Source organism: Gavialis gangeticus, unplaced genomic scaffold (genome assembly GCF_001723915.1).
Source record: "Gavialis gangeticus isolate Ggan-Ray unplaced genomic scaffold, GavGan_comp1, whole genome shotgun sequence".
NCBI lineage: Eukaryota > Metazoa > Chordata > Crocodylia > Gavialidae > Gavialis > Gavialis gangeticus.
In genome coordinates, this window is record NW_017729009.1 from 19,774,589 (window position 1) to 19,791,205 (window position 16,617).

Below are 16,617 nucleotides of genomic sequence, written 5' to 3' on the forward strand. Positions count from 1 at the left end.
ATCCAGTTCTGGGCACCGCACTTTAACAAGGATATGGACAAGCTTGAGAGAGTCCAAAGAAGAGCCATCTGTATGATCAGTCTTAAAAGGCAAGCCATATGAGGAAAGGCTGCAACTGTTCATCAGGGCACCCGAGGGGAAAACCAGGAGTAATGGCCACAAACTCCTGGAAGACCATTTCAGGCTTAACACTAAGAAAAGCTTCATGGTGTCCACTGTCCAGACGGTGAAATAAACTCCCTCCAGAGGTGGTGCAATCTCCTACCCTGGAAATCTTCAAGGGGAGACTGGACAGCTGCCTTGCTGGGGTCACCTGACCCCCAGTTATCTTTCCTGCTTGGTGCAGGGACCGGGACCCAATGATCTTCTGAGGTCCCTTCCAGCCTTCCAATCTGAAATTATTTGTCTTAATTGGGCAGCCTTTTGTACCTAACGATATTTCTTCTGGTAGAATTTGAGGAATTTAAAACAAGAGTCATTCTTTAAAAAGGTGAATTTTATACATCAAGATAAAGTTTAAATGTCTAAGGCCTCCTTTACACATGCAGGTAAAGGTGCAATGGGATCCAATGTGTGATCCACACAATTGTGCCTCCTGCCTGCTACGTGTATGTTGCAGGAGGCACGATTGTGGGATCCAGCATAAGATCCCATCACACCTTATTGCTGGTATGGGACAGCCCTGAATCCTGCTCCCCCCCTCCAGGCAAAGAGTAAGCACCTGCAGCTGTGAGTCCTACAGCTGACAATTTCCAGCCCCAACAGCATCCCACTTGGAAGCTGTAATCTCCAAGTCGCAGGGGTACAGGCCACATGCAAATTTATAGCTGGTTTTCATCCAGCTTTAAGTTATTACACATTTTCCAGCAATAACTTTATAGCTGGTTGGTCCTTTTAAGGTAGCATAGCTAATTTGCACATGTAGTCAATCTAAATTAATGGTGCAATTAAATCAGGTAATTGCACAATAGATGCAATGTGTAGATGGGCCCCGAGACAACAACAGCAGGTTCTAAGCATTCATCTCCAGTCAAAACTGAAAATGATTGCATGTCTCCTGAATGCATAACATGGAGAAATATCTGAATAAGAGCTCGTGTTTTTCCATGACTTTTGATGAAGCAGAAAACCTACTGTGAGTAATCTAGATGACCCACAACACTTCAGACAGTAGCCACAAATTGTCAATGCATTTTTCTAACTGGGGTAATGGAAAACAAAGATGTAGTTAGCCGTCTCAGTCTCAAATCAAGTGGAAAGCAGGGTAGATTTGCACCTTACAGACTAACCAAAGTAATAGAAAACAAGCCAGTTTGAAGCCTGATTTTTTGTCTTTCTAGTTGAACATATTCAGCATAACAAAATGCCCAAATATGTAATTAAAATGTTTCTTTCTAAAATTAGCCTGAATAATAAGTGCAATGGCTAAATATTTATGAGCCTCTGCTGATAGAATGTTTAACGAATTAACATGCAAATGCAACTAAGCAGCCAAGCAAAGGGAATTTTCACTGCTAGTGAAAACCCTAACCCTAGTCCCAGAAGGCAAGATAAAACTATCAACCTCCTCCCTCCCCCAGAAAAACTCCACCCTCTTCACCTTTTTGCTTATGAGTGGCTTATTGGTACAGTATTCATAACATTTCTTTGACTGGAAAAACATGCTTGCAGCCAAAGATTACAGCAAAACAGCCAGAACACACAAGCAACCTTAAAAATAGTTTTCAACAAAACCATAAAGGAACTTTAAAAGTGGATGACCAGTCATTGCTGGAACAGATGGAAACTCTCTATTGCAAAATAAAAGTGAGAAACTACTCCAATGTGTCACTTGAAAACTAGGACCAGACAGAAGTGCAGAGTAGAAGGACCTGGCACCTTCTAATGAGCACTGCATACCTAAGTACTGACACTAGTGTGAATGAACTAGCAAAGCTAGAGATTTTGATAATAGCATGATCCATTTGTACTCAATGCAACTGGTCAGGTGTTTGGCTGTTGTGATAGCTATGAACTTGATTCATTCTATAAGAACAAAAGGCTTTCATATTTAACATTACATCTCTTAGTTTTTTAAATCAAAACCACGGGAATGATTCATAATGCAACAGTAAGTGGCAACTGAGTTAGAAATCCAGCTCAGGATATTTTCTGTCCCATCATATATTGTTTTATTTTTAGAAGCTAAACCTGAAATTGCAACAAAAAGCCAAGACACCACTTTTGGAAGTGCAACATAAACACACCTGTCTAATATATTGTTATTAAAGCACAAAGAAACTACTGAATATGCAAAAACATTTAATAAAAAATTTATTTTAAACTTAACATGAATCAGTAATCACAAGTGTTACAACATATGGTTTTACAGATTTTTTAATTTTTACAATAAACAGGTCTTTCTATACATGCTAGCCCCATTTTTAGTTTTTAAAATAATACTTAACAGGAATAAGCATTCAACTCTAGAAAGAAAACTTTGGCATGTGTACAACTAGTCAGTTAAAAGTAAACAGTGGGAGATTTAAGTCAGGAAAAAAAACCCCTCACACTGCTTAGCTTCACAGCACTGTTAAATTATGGATATAACCCATCTGTACCATAAACTACCTGGTATTAAATACAAAAGAACTTATTGAAGCCCAAAAATGTTACGGGGCAATCAGTGGTTCAGGGAGTTAAAATATCAGCCTTTTAACTCTACCGATTAGAAAATAGTTTAGGCCACAAGTGAAAGTCAGTTTTGTGGTCATACCTTCTCCCCCCTTTAGTGGTTTGCTCACATTGCTGAACTATGCCACTTGGCACAACTGGCAGTCTTCACTTAGAACTGGGACAAGCAAAGGTGTTTGTAGGTCGGGACCAAAGGGCACCTTTAGAGAATGGGGAATGTGAACAGTGCCCACCAAGTCCATCTTGGGTCTCTGTCACTACTATTGGCCACCTACACAACTACCAAAAATCTGAAGGGGGGTAAGCTGGGGGTGGGGGGAGGAAAGAGCAGGAAAGAGATTTTGCAAGGCATTTCTCCTTGGCATACAGTAGATACTGCATCGGTATTAAAATGAGAATCCAGTGAAAACCCTAAATTCCAAATTATTCCTAATTCCATAATGATTACAAAAAGCACAGTATGTGTATAATTTTTCCAGACCTACTGCAATTAACATATTTTATTACAGTACTAGTAAAAGACTATGGAGAGATAACCTTGTATTTCTAGAAGCAGAAATGCAGGTCTTGAAATTTAGGGATTCTGCAGCAATTATATTACTGCAATATAACAGACTGTGGCAAAATCATGCACTTATCTGACACTCCTGTACACAATCAAAAGATGTTCTCCGGCAACTCAATACACTTGGCATCATTTTTTTTTTTTTTTTTTAAATAGTTCCTGCTAAATGTTAGTGATCCAAAATTGACTGACAACTGTAGGGGCACAAATGGCAGAAGAGCAGTATTGTAACACCAGTCAGGATTGTACTCACTACTTCTTATTCCTAGGCTTTAACTCTTCTGCTGCATTACGCAGAAAAATATAGTTCTTCTTTTGTGGATTATAAAATTCATGGCCCTGAAAGAGGAGAAAGTTAGCTGCGTTTATTTAAATTCAGAGAAAAACAAGCAAACAAAAAAAAGAATCAGGTTACAATAAGCCAAACATCCTGTCAGTTAAATTTAGGAAGAGGTTACATTTTAAAAATACAGACCTTTAAAGAGCAAACTTCCCAAGTAACTCTTGAGAAATACTACTAGTAGATGTGCACTATATTTATAAACAGTTTTCTCTGAAAGTCAACTTTTAGCATTACTTATTTTTAGCTAAACTTTATACAAAGAACTAGTTTCACGTTACATTCTTTGCTTTTTGAGCCAAATTGATTTTCATAAACTTAAGTTGAAGTCCTACATACACTTACATACTTACTGTTGTTTGCATGCACAATGGATGGGAAAAGTATTATCGAGACAAATATATCAAGGTAGCAATGCTCACATATACAAAAGTACTCAGAGTGCAAACCCATTGCAACACCAACACAATTAACTTGTTTCAGATGTGTGTAGATTTTAACTCATTAATGACAACATGTCTCTGTTTCAGCATCTGGATCTCTCTTATTCAGGCACTCGTATACAACTGTACCAATACAATGGTGTCAATTTGAAAAGTTATGGACTTTCATTTACCTAACAGACTAATGGCTCAAGAAAGGAGACAATGCCTTACATGGCAAATACACTACTGAAATTTAGGCCCCTGACAGATGTTAAAGTAAAGGCACAATGGGACCTGATGTGAGATCCCAACAATCGCATGTCCTGCCATGTACATATTGTGCCACATGTGAATGGCAGTAGATGCAACTGGGGGACCCCACATCAGACCCCATTGTGCCATGCTGTCAGTGCAGGGGTAGCCCAACCCCTCTGTATTGGCAAGTAGCAAGCTTGTCTCCTTATGCTCCCTGATGTGCTCCAATCTGCTGACCAGGACTCCCTGCTGCAGGAACACATGGTGCACTTCCTGGTTGGGAACCCCAATCAGCTGAGGGGTGCTCCCAGCTTTTGGAGCACACGGGAGTCTTGAAAGACTGCCATGTGTTCCAGGGGCTGGGCACTGGCCGCATGTTCAGTTGGTAGGGTCAGAAGGGACCTAAGCAGATCATGAAGTCCGACCCCCTGCCATGGGCAGGAAAGGATGCTGGGATCAAATGACCCCAGCTAGGTGATTATCAAACCTCCTTTTGAAGACCCCCATGGTAGAAGCGAGCACCTCTTCCCTTGGAAGTTGGTTCCAGCTCCTAGCCGCCCTGACTGTGAAGTAGTGCCTCCTGATGTCTAGCCTGAATCTACTCTCAGTTAACTTATGGCCGTTGTTCCTTGTTACTCCCAGCTGCACCCCAAGATCTTGAGAGCCAAACTTGTGTAATGTGTATGTGTTAAGGCACAGCAGGGTCAAAACTGCAGGAATGCTAGCCTCTGCTGAGGCCACAAAGCCTGCCAAGTTTCAAGGAGATAAGTACAGGGGTTTGGGGGAAACTGCACCTCTAGCTGCAGACAAGCAAAACTTGTGACATGAGTGACACTGTGCGTGTTAAGACGCAGCAGGACGAAAGCTGCAGGGATGGTAGTCCCTGCTGCGGCCACCAAGCCTGCCAGCTGTCAAGGAGATCGGTGCAGGGGAATTCTGGGGCCCTGCACCCCTGGATGCTGACAGGCAAAACTCGTGCCATGGGTGGTTGTGCAACTGACTGTCTCTGTCTTGGGGCAGTTAATTATTTGTATTGATTCTTTCCTCTCCTTAGTTCTGGTTTTGTAGGTGTTAATCTGTACTTGTTAAGTTGTTACGCAGTAGCTAGGTCCTGTGTATTGAGCTGGTCCTTGAGTGAATCATGATTAATTGGTAACTGGTAACACAGTAGCTTAGCAGCTACGCCTGCAGTAGTCCCCCCCAACTGTGCCCCAAGACAGACACAGTTGCACTAGCACCCACATCACGACTTTTGCTTGTCCGCAGCTTGAGATGCAGTTTCCCCCAAACCCCTGCACCGATCTTCTTGGAACTTGGCAGGCTTTGTGGCCTCACCAGGGGCTACCAACCCTGTGGTTTTGACCCCACTGTGGCTTAACACATACATGTGACATGAGCTTTGCTTTCAAGAATATGGGGTGCAGTCCCCCCAAACCCCCTGCACCAATCTTCTTGAAACTTGGCAAGCTTTGTGACCTCAGCAGCAGCTAGCAAGCCTGCAGTTTTGACCTTGCTGTGGCTTAACACACACACGTGACATGAGTTTTGCTCTCAAGATTTTGGGGTGCAGTTTCTTTGAAGCCCATGCACTTACCTTCTTGAAACTTGGCACGCATCATGCCCTCAGAAGGGGCTACCATTTCTGCAAGTTTCATCCAAATCTGGCCAGAAATGACAAAGTTATAGCCTGTTTCGACCTTCCCGTTATATCCTACAGGCGAAATGCCGAAACAGGGTCGAAACAGCAAAACGTTTCGATAGAACAAAATGGAATAGCCATTTCGACTCAAAACAAAAGTCAAAACGCTGGTTGAACTGAAACACTTCCATTTCACACAGCCCTATAAGTCAACCTACTAGAACCAGTTAATAATATAAAAAAGGACTGATAGAAATTTTAAGGGTTTGTTTGCATTAAAAAAAAATAAAATCAAGAGGACAAGTTAGTACATCTGGCTGGCTTACTTCTGAGTCAGGTCTCGGAGGAAAGATCTCAACCATCGCCAAGAAGCTGTAGCAAATGGTACTGTATATTCAGTACAAAGTGCAAATCCACTGGTTTCATAATAAACTGGGAACCCATGTTTTGTCGGGGGGGGGGGTGGAGGGGGGAGTTGGAAGAGTTGTTACACTGCAGTTAAAACTGATGCATTCCTAATCCCACAGCACTCCTCGTAGAAGCAGGTATGTTAGCACTCACATGTCAAACAATTTCCAAATCAAGTAACGTTCTGTTTATCCAAATCCCCACTACAGCTTCAGCTGGCCACAATTTCTTGGCCTAAACAATTTTGCATTGATATTGCCTGTTACATCTGAAAGCTGACTACAGTGATCCCAAAACCTCAGTTACACTTGCAATGTTTCACAATTACCTGCACAGGTCTCCGAGACCTTCATATGCAATGACCTGCTGAATGATGGTTGTCTTAAATGTCCACTGCCAATAGAAACATAACCTTTCTTACCTTAGACCAGTCATAACTAGAAGCATAGGCAAAGATATTTCCATTGTGGTTGAAACAACAGGCAGATATTGGCTGATCTAGTTGTTCTGATGTTTTTAGCTTTGTTCGTGCATCTTTATCCCAAAAGCTGAATCTACCGTCGGATCCTACAGTTGCAAGGGTACCATGGGCAGGATGAAATGCTATCCCATTTACCTACAGAATAGTGTAAGATTATGTAAGACAGCTAATTATATAAACTGGGACACATCTACTTCACAGTATATGCACTGCATACTCAGAGAACCCAGGCCTTTTATATGTAAATTAATATAATGTGATTAAGGCTAGTTGATTTTCTGTAGTGCTTTAAAACAGGATTTTAAAAAACCCCACAAATAGCACATGTTGTTTTGGACCAGCTATACATATGCACTCCCATTACAGAAAACATGTTAACTCCCTTGGTACTTAATAAGTCCTTAAGGACCAGTAGGTTTTTCCATGACAAAGCCACAGATATAGATGGGTATATTAAATGTTTTATCTTAAAAAGGTTTAACAGAAAGTAGAGGCAAGGATTTCTTTGTAAGTCCATAATATTCCACGTGCTCTTTTTTCTTTATTGCATGTGACTTTTTTTTCCTTTAAATATAAAAGGAAGAAGTCTCTAGGCACAACAAAAGATCAAGAAAACAAAAACTTCATCATAGATTGGATATAAAATTATACAACCTGAAAAAATATCTTCTAACTAATTGAAAATAATTAAGTTAAATGGGCTGAATACTTACAGCATAAATATCCTGAGGTGCTGATGTGTTTGTTCCATTGGAGCGATGACATTTAAAAGTGAAGTTATCTTTGGCTCTTAAAAGAAAAGTATTTCTTTATAAATTTTCTTAATTTCAATGAACGCAGCGAATACTGCATCGTTTAAAAACTACTTACGGATTGGGGGGGTTGATATAGTGAATAGCTACTCTTCCTTCAATACTTCCAAGGGCGAATCCAGTAGGTTTGTTGACTTTGTCTTTAAAAATAGCAACACAGCGATGCTGAATTTGAGGAAAATACAGAGCATTTTAGAAAGGAGACCGAGAACCAGATTTTCTAAGCACTGTGTCTGAGAACACAAAATGCTGCATATATATTACCTACTAAAAAAAGGACGTATAACATTGAAAAGTGAGTCAAACCCCTTTCAAAACACTGTGACTTTAGAATCTTACACTTTAATACGTAATGAAGAAATGTTAGACGCACATAATTCTCCTTTCAACAAAACATTACATGTGCACAAAACTTACGTAAAGTAGATGATCTGATGACTTTGGAGAGACTTCTTTAAATCTTGTTCTCCCCACTATACACGAAAAGACTAATTCTAATAAAGCACTAGCAAGTCCTGATTTCTGGAATAATGACTTGCTGTTGAATTCCCTACTGTTCTGTCAAGTTAAAGGTATAGTCTGAGTGCTATCAGGAAGAACAACCAAATCTGCATGTAAATACTTGCTAGATCTGCCCCATTATGCCAAACTAAAGTTCACTATTAAACTGTTTAATATCCGTTTCAAAATAGCTTATCAGATAACTATGATAAAAGGAAGTATTTAATGGATCCTAACCTTAAGAACAACCACTCAAATTATTTTAGGCAAAGTAAATCTGGGCTGGTAAAAAGGAAGTAATTTTAAGTAATGATAACATTTTTTTTCTCTTTTCACAAAACAAATCTTTGTGTTAACAAAAATTATAGCAAAGCACAAACTACATAGAATTATAAGAATGGCATCAAAAATAATATTGGTCTTTTTATATTTAAAAAAAAAAAAAGTCTGTAGTACCATCTGATACACTGCACAAATGAGCTTATAATAAATGTAATTACTTACCTGGTGTTTAAGTGGAGATTCTATTCTTCTAAATTCAGAAGGCTGATTCTCTAGCTGATAAACTATCAAGCCCCTTTCTGCAGTGGCTACTGCTGCCATTGGGTATACCTGGAGAAGGTATGAGAAGTATGCTCGAAGAGACTCAAATACGGCATTATCACAAAAAAGATGTCTAACTCTTTCAAACCACTTAACTCCTTCAAATCCATAAGAAAAGAAAAACAAAATAAGAAAAATCAAAGGAATGAGGTTTTTAGTTCTGGGAGAGAGAGACTGGAGACTATAAGCTATTTTGTATGTAGAAAAGATACAGCAAAGGCAGCAGAAATATAGACTTCTTCTCAAACAAAGCAAAATAACACTGTGCCATTTTGACATGCAGAACTTTTATTTAATACAACTCTGGGCTGGATTCAAACCATTTAATGGGCACATATCCAAATACCCGCATTTGTTCGCTTACCACATCAGCACAGTAACATCTTTCAGGCAGTTGTAAGGTCATCATAGGTGTTGGTGATCGTGTATCCCAGAACTAAAGAAACCAAGAAACGAAAGAATTTAAAATAAGATCTCTCATCAGACACTTCTCCAAATACACCATACACATATGCAATAGTAAAACTGATCGATTAGTTAGCACAAGAAATCCTATTCCAAATTGTTTCACCCCTGACAAGAGTCAGATAGAACAGTTCCATTTGCTTAGCTCAGGGCTAGAAACGTTCACTGCAGTTAATCTTTCAAATTAGCATACTCTAGAAACATTTATTTAACACATTCCCATTTTACATAGTACTGAGAATACTGTGGTACAAAACCATTTGCTCTGATGCAATCATACCTTTAAAGTTTTATCCCAACTTCCTGTCATTACACAGTTGTAGTTTGGTGCTTTAATCCAATGGATTGTTTTAACAGGGGCATCATGCTGAAAACAGACACAAAAAACACATGCATCTACATTTTTTAACACAACAGCTTACATCTCTTCCTCTTTATGGCTTCATGGAATAACATTCTGGTTGTGCATACCTCTAGTTTGTTTACGTACGTTATCACCACTGCCACAATGCTGCAAAATCTCTACTACAGATCAGGACTGTATTGTACTGTGAAAACTTTAAAATGACAGAACCATCAAATGAGACTTAGAAGAATTCAGCTCCTTTACTGAAATGGGAGGTGTTCAGCATGCACAGAATACAGAAAGTGTTTTTCTAAAAACTCATCACTATAGTAAAAGTGTTCAGGGGCAACAACACGTATTAAGTTAAGGAAAGTAACTTCATTTGTGCCTTTGTGTGTTGGCAATTGCAATAAATATTTCTTTCCTACTATTGATTGCTAAAAATTTCTAATCAAGGATTAAAACCTGAATTGCTTCACCGTAACTAAACTATAATGGAAAGAGTAAACATATTTACTTCTTGTTGGTACAAACAAAAACAGACATTATTTTAATCATGTTAAACTACTAAGACAAAACATTTGCACAGAGGTTAAACATAAGTGTTAGAATCTTGACTATTAACACTACACCCACGAAGTTGTTCCCTTTATGGAAAGGAACTCAATTACAGAAGAACCTGTCCTCCTAGCACCTTAGCACATGGGCTAAATCTCAATAAAATAAAAGACTGAACACCTGGGAAACAAAAGAAAAGCAACAGTGGGGAGTGAGTAACTGAAACAAGGACAGCAAGAGGAGCAGCAACAGCACTGGGTAACCAAAAATGGAATTAGACTGCAGCGGGACATTTTTGCAGGAACCACCAAGGGAGCTCTGTCTCACACGAGCTATATGGGGCTTTTGCCTAGAGTGAGATTTGCAATGCCTGCATTCCAGCAATCATACTAAAATTTATCTAGCATTATGACAGGCACCCCACTTACACGATTCTTCATTTAGTAAGGTCAGCTAAAAAGTTGAGTGATATATTCATTCACTATTAGAATTTATTATTATTATTATGTTTTTCTATTATTAAAAAAGGTGTTAGTGACTCTCCCTTTGCAGGTAAACAGATTGAAGAGTACTTACTTGTGCAATCTGGATGGCTTGATTACTGTTGAGATCCCACATTTTGGCAGTTTTGTCACAGGAAGCAGTAAATACTTTACTCCCATCCTAAAAAAGAAAGTCATTCAAAGTTTCACACACACACAAAGTTCGAAGTTTAATGTCTGCAATACCCAGTACCCATTAAGGCTAGGGACAGAAGTCACATATAAACTGGTTTAAGTGATCGGCAACTGGTTTAAACATGTAACAGAACAAAAGTTCAGTGCACATAAACCTGTTTCAAAATGGCTGGAACTAGTTTAAGATAAACCTGGTCGAATGTAGTATCAGACTTAACTGATTGAGGTCAAACCAGTTTATGGAATTTCTGTCCCAGACCCCTTCCTGGTTCAAGTTAAATCCAAGTCCCCCCAGCATCCCAACATGTCTTTCAGGCCTGGGCTGGGCTGTGCTGTCTGCTCCAGAAAGCAGAGATGGCTCCGTCCCCCTGCTCCATAGCTGGAACAGGGGCACGGGCATGGCCAGACATTGACCCTACGTGGCCCCCATGAGGTGAAAGGGGCAGGGACGGGATTTATTCCCCGCTCTGTCCCCTCTCCCACTGGGAGACCACAGCTGGGGTCTGCCAACCCTGGCCGCTGCCTCTCATTCCTGGCCAGGCAGACCCCAGCTGGGGTGCCAGGGGGCAGGAGAGGGAGGGGGAATAAACCCTTTCCCTTCCTGCCCCCTTTGCCTCAGGGGGCAATCCTGGCCAGCATCTGGCCGGGCCCCCACCCCTGATGCTGGAGCAGTGAGCGGGGAGGGACACTTACAGGGGCAGCAGCCCCTGTGATTATGTCCGGGGAGCACAAGCCTCCTTGCAGTGGGAGGGTTGCTGAACTACAGGCAGGAGCAAAGTGGGCAGAGCTGCTCCAGTCTAAAACACTGAAACTTTCATACATCTGAATGGACTGTTACAAACAAACAGCAGACCAGAATTACATTTCAGTCATAAGTATTTCTGTAATAACTTCCATTTTGCTTCTTCTAATCGCAGAGTGGACACACAGAATTGATATACTCAAATTAGATATGTAAAATATCATCTTATAAGCGGCACTCTTAAGACACCCCCAACCAAACAGACCTTGTTAATAAGCCATTCCCACAACATTTACAAATCTTGTATATGAGAAGTTAATGATATTTTTATCTGTTCAGATGAGGACCGTATCATTTTAAACACTGACAGAAAACTAATCTTGTTTTTGTAGAATTCTTACCAAATTGAAACAAGCAGCTAATAACGGAAAACACACACAATGTAAACAACGAATTCAACCAAAACAATGAAACTGTACACTAGCACCATCTTAAAACTACTATTCCATCTGCACATATCTGAAGTCCAAATTAACCCAGCAAACTTCGTTTTGTTTTATATGACAGAAGTCTGTTACATTCTATGATTGCATCTACATTTTAAATTGATGCACATGCAAGATACTTGGGCTTTACTGCTATAGATTTCCTTGATGATAGAGACTTTTTGAAAAGAAGAACATACATCACTCCAACACACGTCTAGCACAGGCCCTGTGTGCATCTGCTGAGCCTTCGGAATTGTTTGTCCACTATCTTGAACTTCCCAACACCGAACCTAAAGAGTCATAGATATAGATGTATTAAAATATTATTAATCTGGAGTACCAAGAATGCATAATTGTGTTACAGAAACGAAGCACATCCTGTTCCTTGAAAATCTGACCCTTAATTTAGCACAAAAAATTCATATTTTAATAGATATGAAGAGAGAGGAGGATGCAGGTAAGAGAAGAAAGGCTTACAATAATAAATGACACAACTGCTACTCATTGAAAACCTACTGGACTGGGGTCCCTTGACTGACAAGCTGAAAAATAGCTAAGTTGAGGATCCCAAATGGCTCAGGAATGGGGGAGACACTGAACTGCTCAGCCCTGACAACCTGGAAGTAGTGCTGCTGTGCTTCACATGTCGAGGAACCTTGGCTGGTAGAGTGCATTTTCAAGATTACTCTTTTGCAACTTTGCATCTAAATTCCACCTAGTTCCCACATCAGTTGTCTTAATCCTTTTGCTGTTCTGGCATTCAGTACTTACATCGTTTGCCCAGGATCCTGCAATAAGGAAGTTACCCGGCAATGTTGGGGGGCTGAAAGCTAAACAAGAAATGCTGTCATCAGGTGGAGATGTAACTTCAATATCCTGTAAAAGAAAGAGTTACACATATCGATACACTGAAGAAATATTTGCTCAATGACTCAAAGATATACTGTGAACTACTGAATTTTATACATGCACACCTGAAAATTAATACAGAAACTGACAATAAAATACACCTTGATTTTACTTTGACAGATACAACTGAAACACGTTAATGCAATGCAGAAGTTATCAAGAGGAAGAAATCACTTGTGCACAGATTAACAAGGTTGCTGCAATAGTTCCCTGCTCCTCTTTGCCTTCCGTCTCAATGCCCTTTCACATGCAACTTGCACAGGTGTGCACAAAACAGCCACCCATTCAGCAGCATGAATATAATCCATTTTGGACAAATACAGGCCACATCCAGATGAGAGCAGCCATACAGTATGTGGCACCCCAAACACGTTTGGGGTGCCACACACCGCACAGTCAGGTGTTTTTCACACTGCAATGGCACACATGTGCTCTACTTCACTTTTTCTTTCTGGGATTTTTTTTTGACCACTGGATATTCAGGGGTCAAAAAAGCCTGTGGAGCGGAAAAAAGGAGAGAAGCAGTGCGTGCACAGGCAGCGTGCGCTACTCAAAAGTGGAGCCAGGCTGCCTGAACTATGCTCCGGCTGCTGACCAGGCTCCATGCAGAACTGCAGCTGTTGCAGCCCCGAAAGGCCCCCAGGTAAGGCTCCCCTACCACACCCAGGGTAACTTGCTGTGCACCAAAGCACATGTGGTACACGCATTCCCTGGACCAAGGTGCACTGCTGCTTCTCGTCTCCAAGCTTGTATGGATGTGCCCATAGGATGCAGACAAAAGTGCAGTTCCCAGCTATAACTCAGAACAATTTCCGAAAAGTATTCTGAGTTATAGCATTACCCTGGACCAAACAGAAGTTTACTGTTGGTTCTGCGGGGTGAAGGGAAATCTAGCTGTAGGCTGCGAGCCTGCAGCCAGGTCCTCCGCCAGGGCCCATTGCTTTCAAAAGGGGAGGGAGGAAAGGCAGTAGAGGGAGCTCATTCTTGGGGCTCCCCAGCTGGGGCTGAAGGGTGGGTAAACTGGAGCACCCCACCTGCAAGTGGCTCAAATACACCTGCCCCACCCTCCAGGGGGGCTGAAAGCCCCCCAGATTTAACTCCTTCTGCTCCCTTTCCCTCCTCCCATTCTGAAAACAGCGACAGGCTGGGAGGCAGCACAGACACAAGTTACAGAAGACGCTCCATTTTGAAATATCTTTACCTGATACCTCATGCAGTGAGGGTTCAGATTTTCACCTAATCAGCCATTTTTGAAGCAGTTTGTAGCTGTGTACTTGTGTTTGATCACAGCTATAAACTGTTTTCAGGTGAAAATTGTCACATCTGTCTGCACCCATAATTCAAACAACAGCACACACATCTGCGTACCTACCTTGTCTGAAAGGTCAGGGCCATTATGTTCCCAGAAATAACATGCTGTCCCAATTGGACTGCCATAACGACCACCATGGCTAATCTATGCTAAGGGAAATATGCTTATGAACCACATCTCAATGCTATTAGGGGTGCCAGGGTTTGTTGGGAGCATAAGAGCTTGTCATGCCTCAGCACAGCATGCCAGTCAGGATGGTGAACCAGACTGTGCCATTTAAGGTGGACATGAAAATGGACCCATCCTGTACGATTACAAACCTCTTCCTGGTCCAGCTGGCAGGGGCAGGAAGACAGATACTCTCTGAGCCAGCTCTCAGTAACAGGGAAGGAGGCAGCAGCATTGCCAGATCTTACATATGAATTATCATATGGGAAGCTCAAAATTACAGTATTTGCTAGAAAACAATCGTACACTGAAAAAAATGCAAATAAATCTTTTAATTTAGTTTATAAATTAAAAAACTCGTAGCTGGTAAAGTAAACAAAACTCTGACTTGCATCCACAGATGCTTCTCAAGCAAATCCCAGGACGTCATTCTCCCGCTGCACCTGGCCTTGGTAAGGCCACAGCTGAAGTACTGCATCCAATTTGGGGCCCCACAATTTAAAAAAGGATGTGGAGAAGCTTGCAGAGGAGAGCCACGTGCATGATCAGAGGGCAGGAGAATAGCCCTTATGAGGAGAGGCTGAGAGCCATGAGACTCTTCAGCCTGAAGAAGCGCAGGCTCAGGGGTGATCTGGCGGCTGCCTATAAGTACGTGTGCATCAGGATCTGGGGGAACGCCTGTTCGCCAGAGCACCCGAAGGAATTTCAAGGTCCAACAGTTACAGACTCCTCCAAGACCGTTTTAGGCTGTACTCAAGGAAAAACCTCTTTACTATCTGATCCCCAAGGCCTGGAACAGACTCCCCCCAGAAGCAGAGCAAGCCCCTACTCTGGGCTCTTTTAAGAAACGTTTGAACACATATCTTGATGGGATCCTTTGCCCTAGCTGACTTTCTGCCCCTGGGGCAGGGGGCCAGACTCGATGATCTCCCAAGGTCCCCTCCAGCCCTAACGTCTATGAAATCTACGAAACATCCTCCACTATAAGTCAGAAAACGAGTGCGTGAGAACCGGGCCCTCAAAGTCAACGCCTTTTATTTCAAGGCAAGTTGTCCGAAGAAAGCGGTGACAGCAAACCCACGGGTGGGTTTGGACTTTCCGCAAATGACTCGTGTTTCGCACACGCTGCAGAGGAACAGGCACCCCGCCTTCAGTTCCCTCTGTGCAAAATGCCGTTGATTTTCTACCCTTTTAATTTCCCAAGCCTGAAAATGGGGCATGTCCGCCCAAAAGCTCGCGCGTGCACACACACACACACACACACACAAAAAGCTAATTTCTTAGCTGGTCTCATCAACGGTATCCTGGAAACAAAATCTGCATCTTCAAAAGCGATGGCGCGTTTTGAGCACTGGAGTTGACTGATCTCGTAGGAGGGTTGACGTGCCCCTGCCAAGGGGAGGAGCAGGCGCGCCGGCCACCCTACCTTCATGGGGTTGTGGTTGTCCGCGGCGGTGCTGCCGAACATGCTGGTGCCGCCGGTGCCGAAGCCCGAGGTGGATCCGAAGAGGCTCATGGCGGCCCTGCGGGGAGGCAGGGAGGGGGGCTGGGCGGAGGGATCCCACCGCAGCCCCTCTGCCGGGCGAGCCTATTCCCCCGCGGGGGGGGGGCGGACCGTACCACGCTGCGGGGGCTCCGCGCACAAGGGTTAAACCATCCCCTCTCCCGCCCCGGGTGATAGCAGCAGGGCCCCGCTCGCGTAGGGGGAGGTCGCGCGGGACTCACGCTGGAGCCGGGCGGCCGAGTCCGCCGGCGGGAAGGGTCAGCGGCCACCCGCTCGCACTCAAGCGGCTAATCCCGGCGCAGGCCGCTGCCTACTGCGCGTGCGCGAGCGCCGAGGCGGGGCGACTCGCAGGGGGGCGGGACGAGGTGGTGTCATTGATCACGTAGGCGGGGCCTTTGGGCTGCTCCGTGCGCGTGCGGCAGCTCGCCTTGGCCCATTTCAGAGAGGGGAAGATGGAGGCACGTAGCAGGAAAGTGACGTGGCCGAGGGCAGCAGAGGAGCGGGATGTGAGCCCAGGTTTTGGGGTAACGAGTGGAGGTGGGTGTCAAAGGAGGAGGTGCCTCTAGTTGCTTGATTTCCGAAACGAAGCTGGGGCCGTGGCAGATGGGAGGAGCAGGAGGCTTGTCGGAGACCGGAGCAAATAGTGTCTTACCAAGATGCACGGTCCGGTGTTACCACACTGTACGGAGCTGTGATGGTCATGCTCACGCCAATCCCTGGAGAGAAGATCCCACCCGAGTTGGATG

The 16,617-nt window shown here is 42.9% G+C and overlaps 1 protein-coding gene across 1 annotated transcript; it reads right to left on the reverse strand.

Moving 5' to 3' along the window:
* Window positions 1-2,296: 2,296 nt before the first annotated feature.
* Window positions 2,297-16,197, reverse strand: RAE1 (ribonucleic acid export 1). Its single transcript, XM_019510202.1, has 12 exons — window positions 16,093-16,197; window positions 15,794-15,890; window positions 12,750-12,854; window positions 12,176-12,268; window positions 10,648-10,734; window positions 9,448-9,534; window positions 9,067-9,138; window positions 8,604-8,711; window positions 7,657-7,763; window positions 7,500-7,575; window positions 6,727-6,921; window positions 2,297-3,577 (listed from the first exon to the last, which is right to left on the reverse strand). The coding sequence occupies exons 2-12, from the start codon at window positions 15,881-15,883 to the stop codon at window positions 3,491-3,493; spliced, it is 1,107 nt and encodes a 368-aa protein (XP_019365747.1). The 5' UTR covers window positions 15,884-15,890; window positions 16,093-16,197; the 3' UTR covers window positions 2,297-3,490.
* Between the last annotated feature and the right edge of the window lie 420 nt (window positions 16,198-16,617).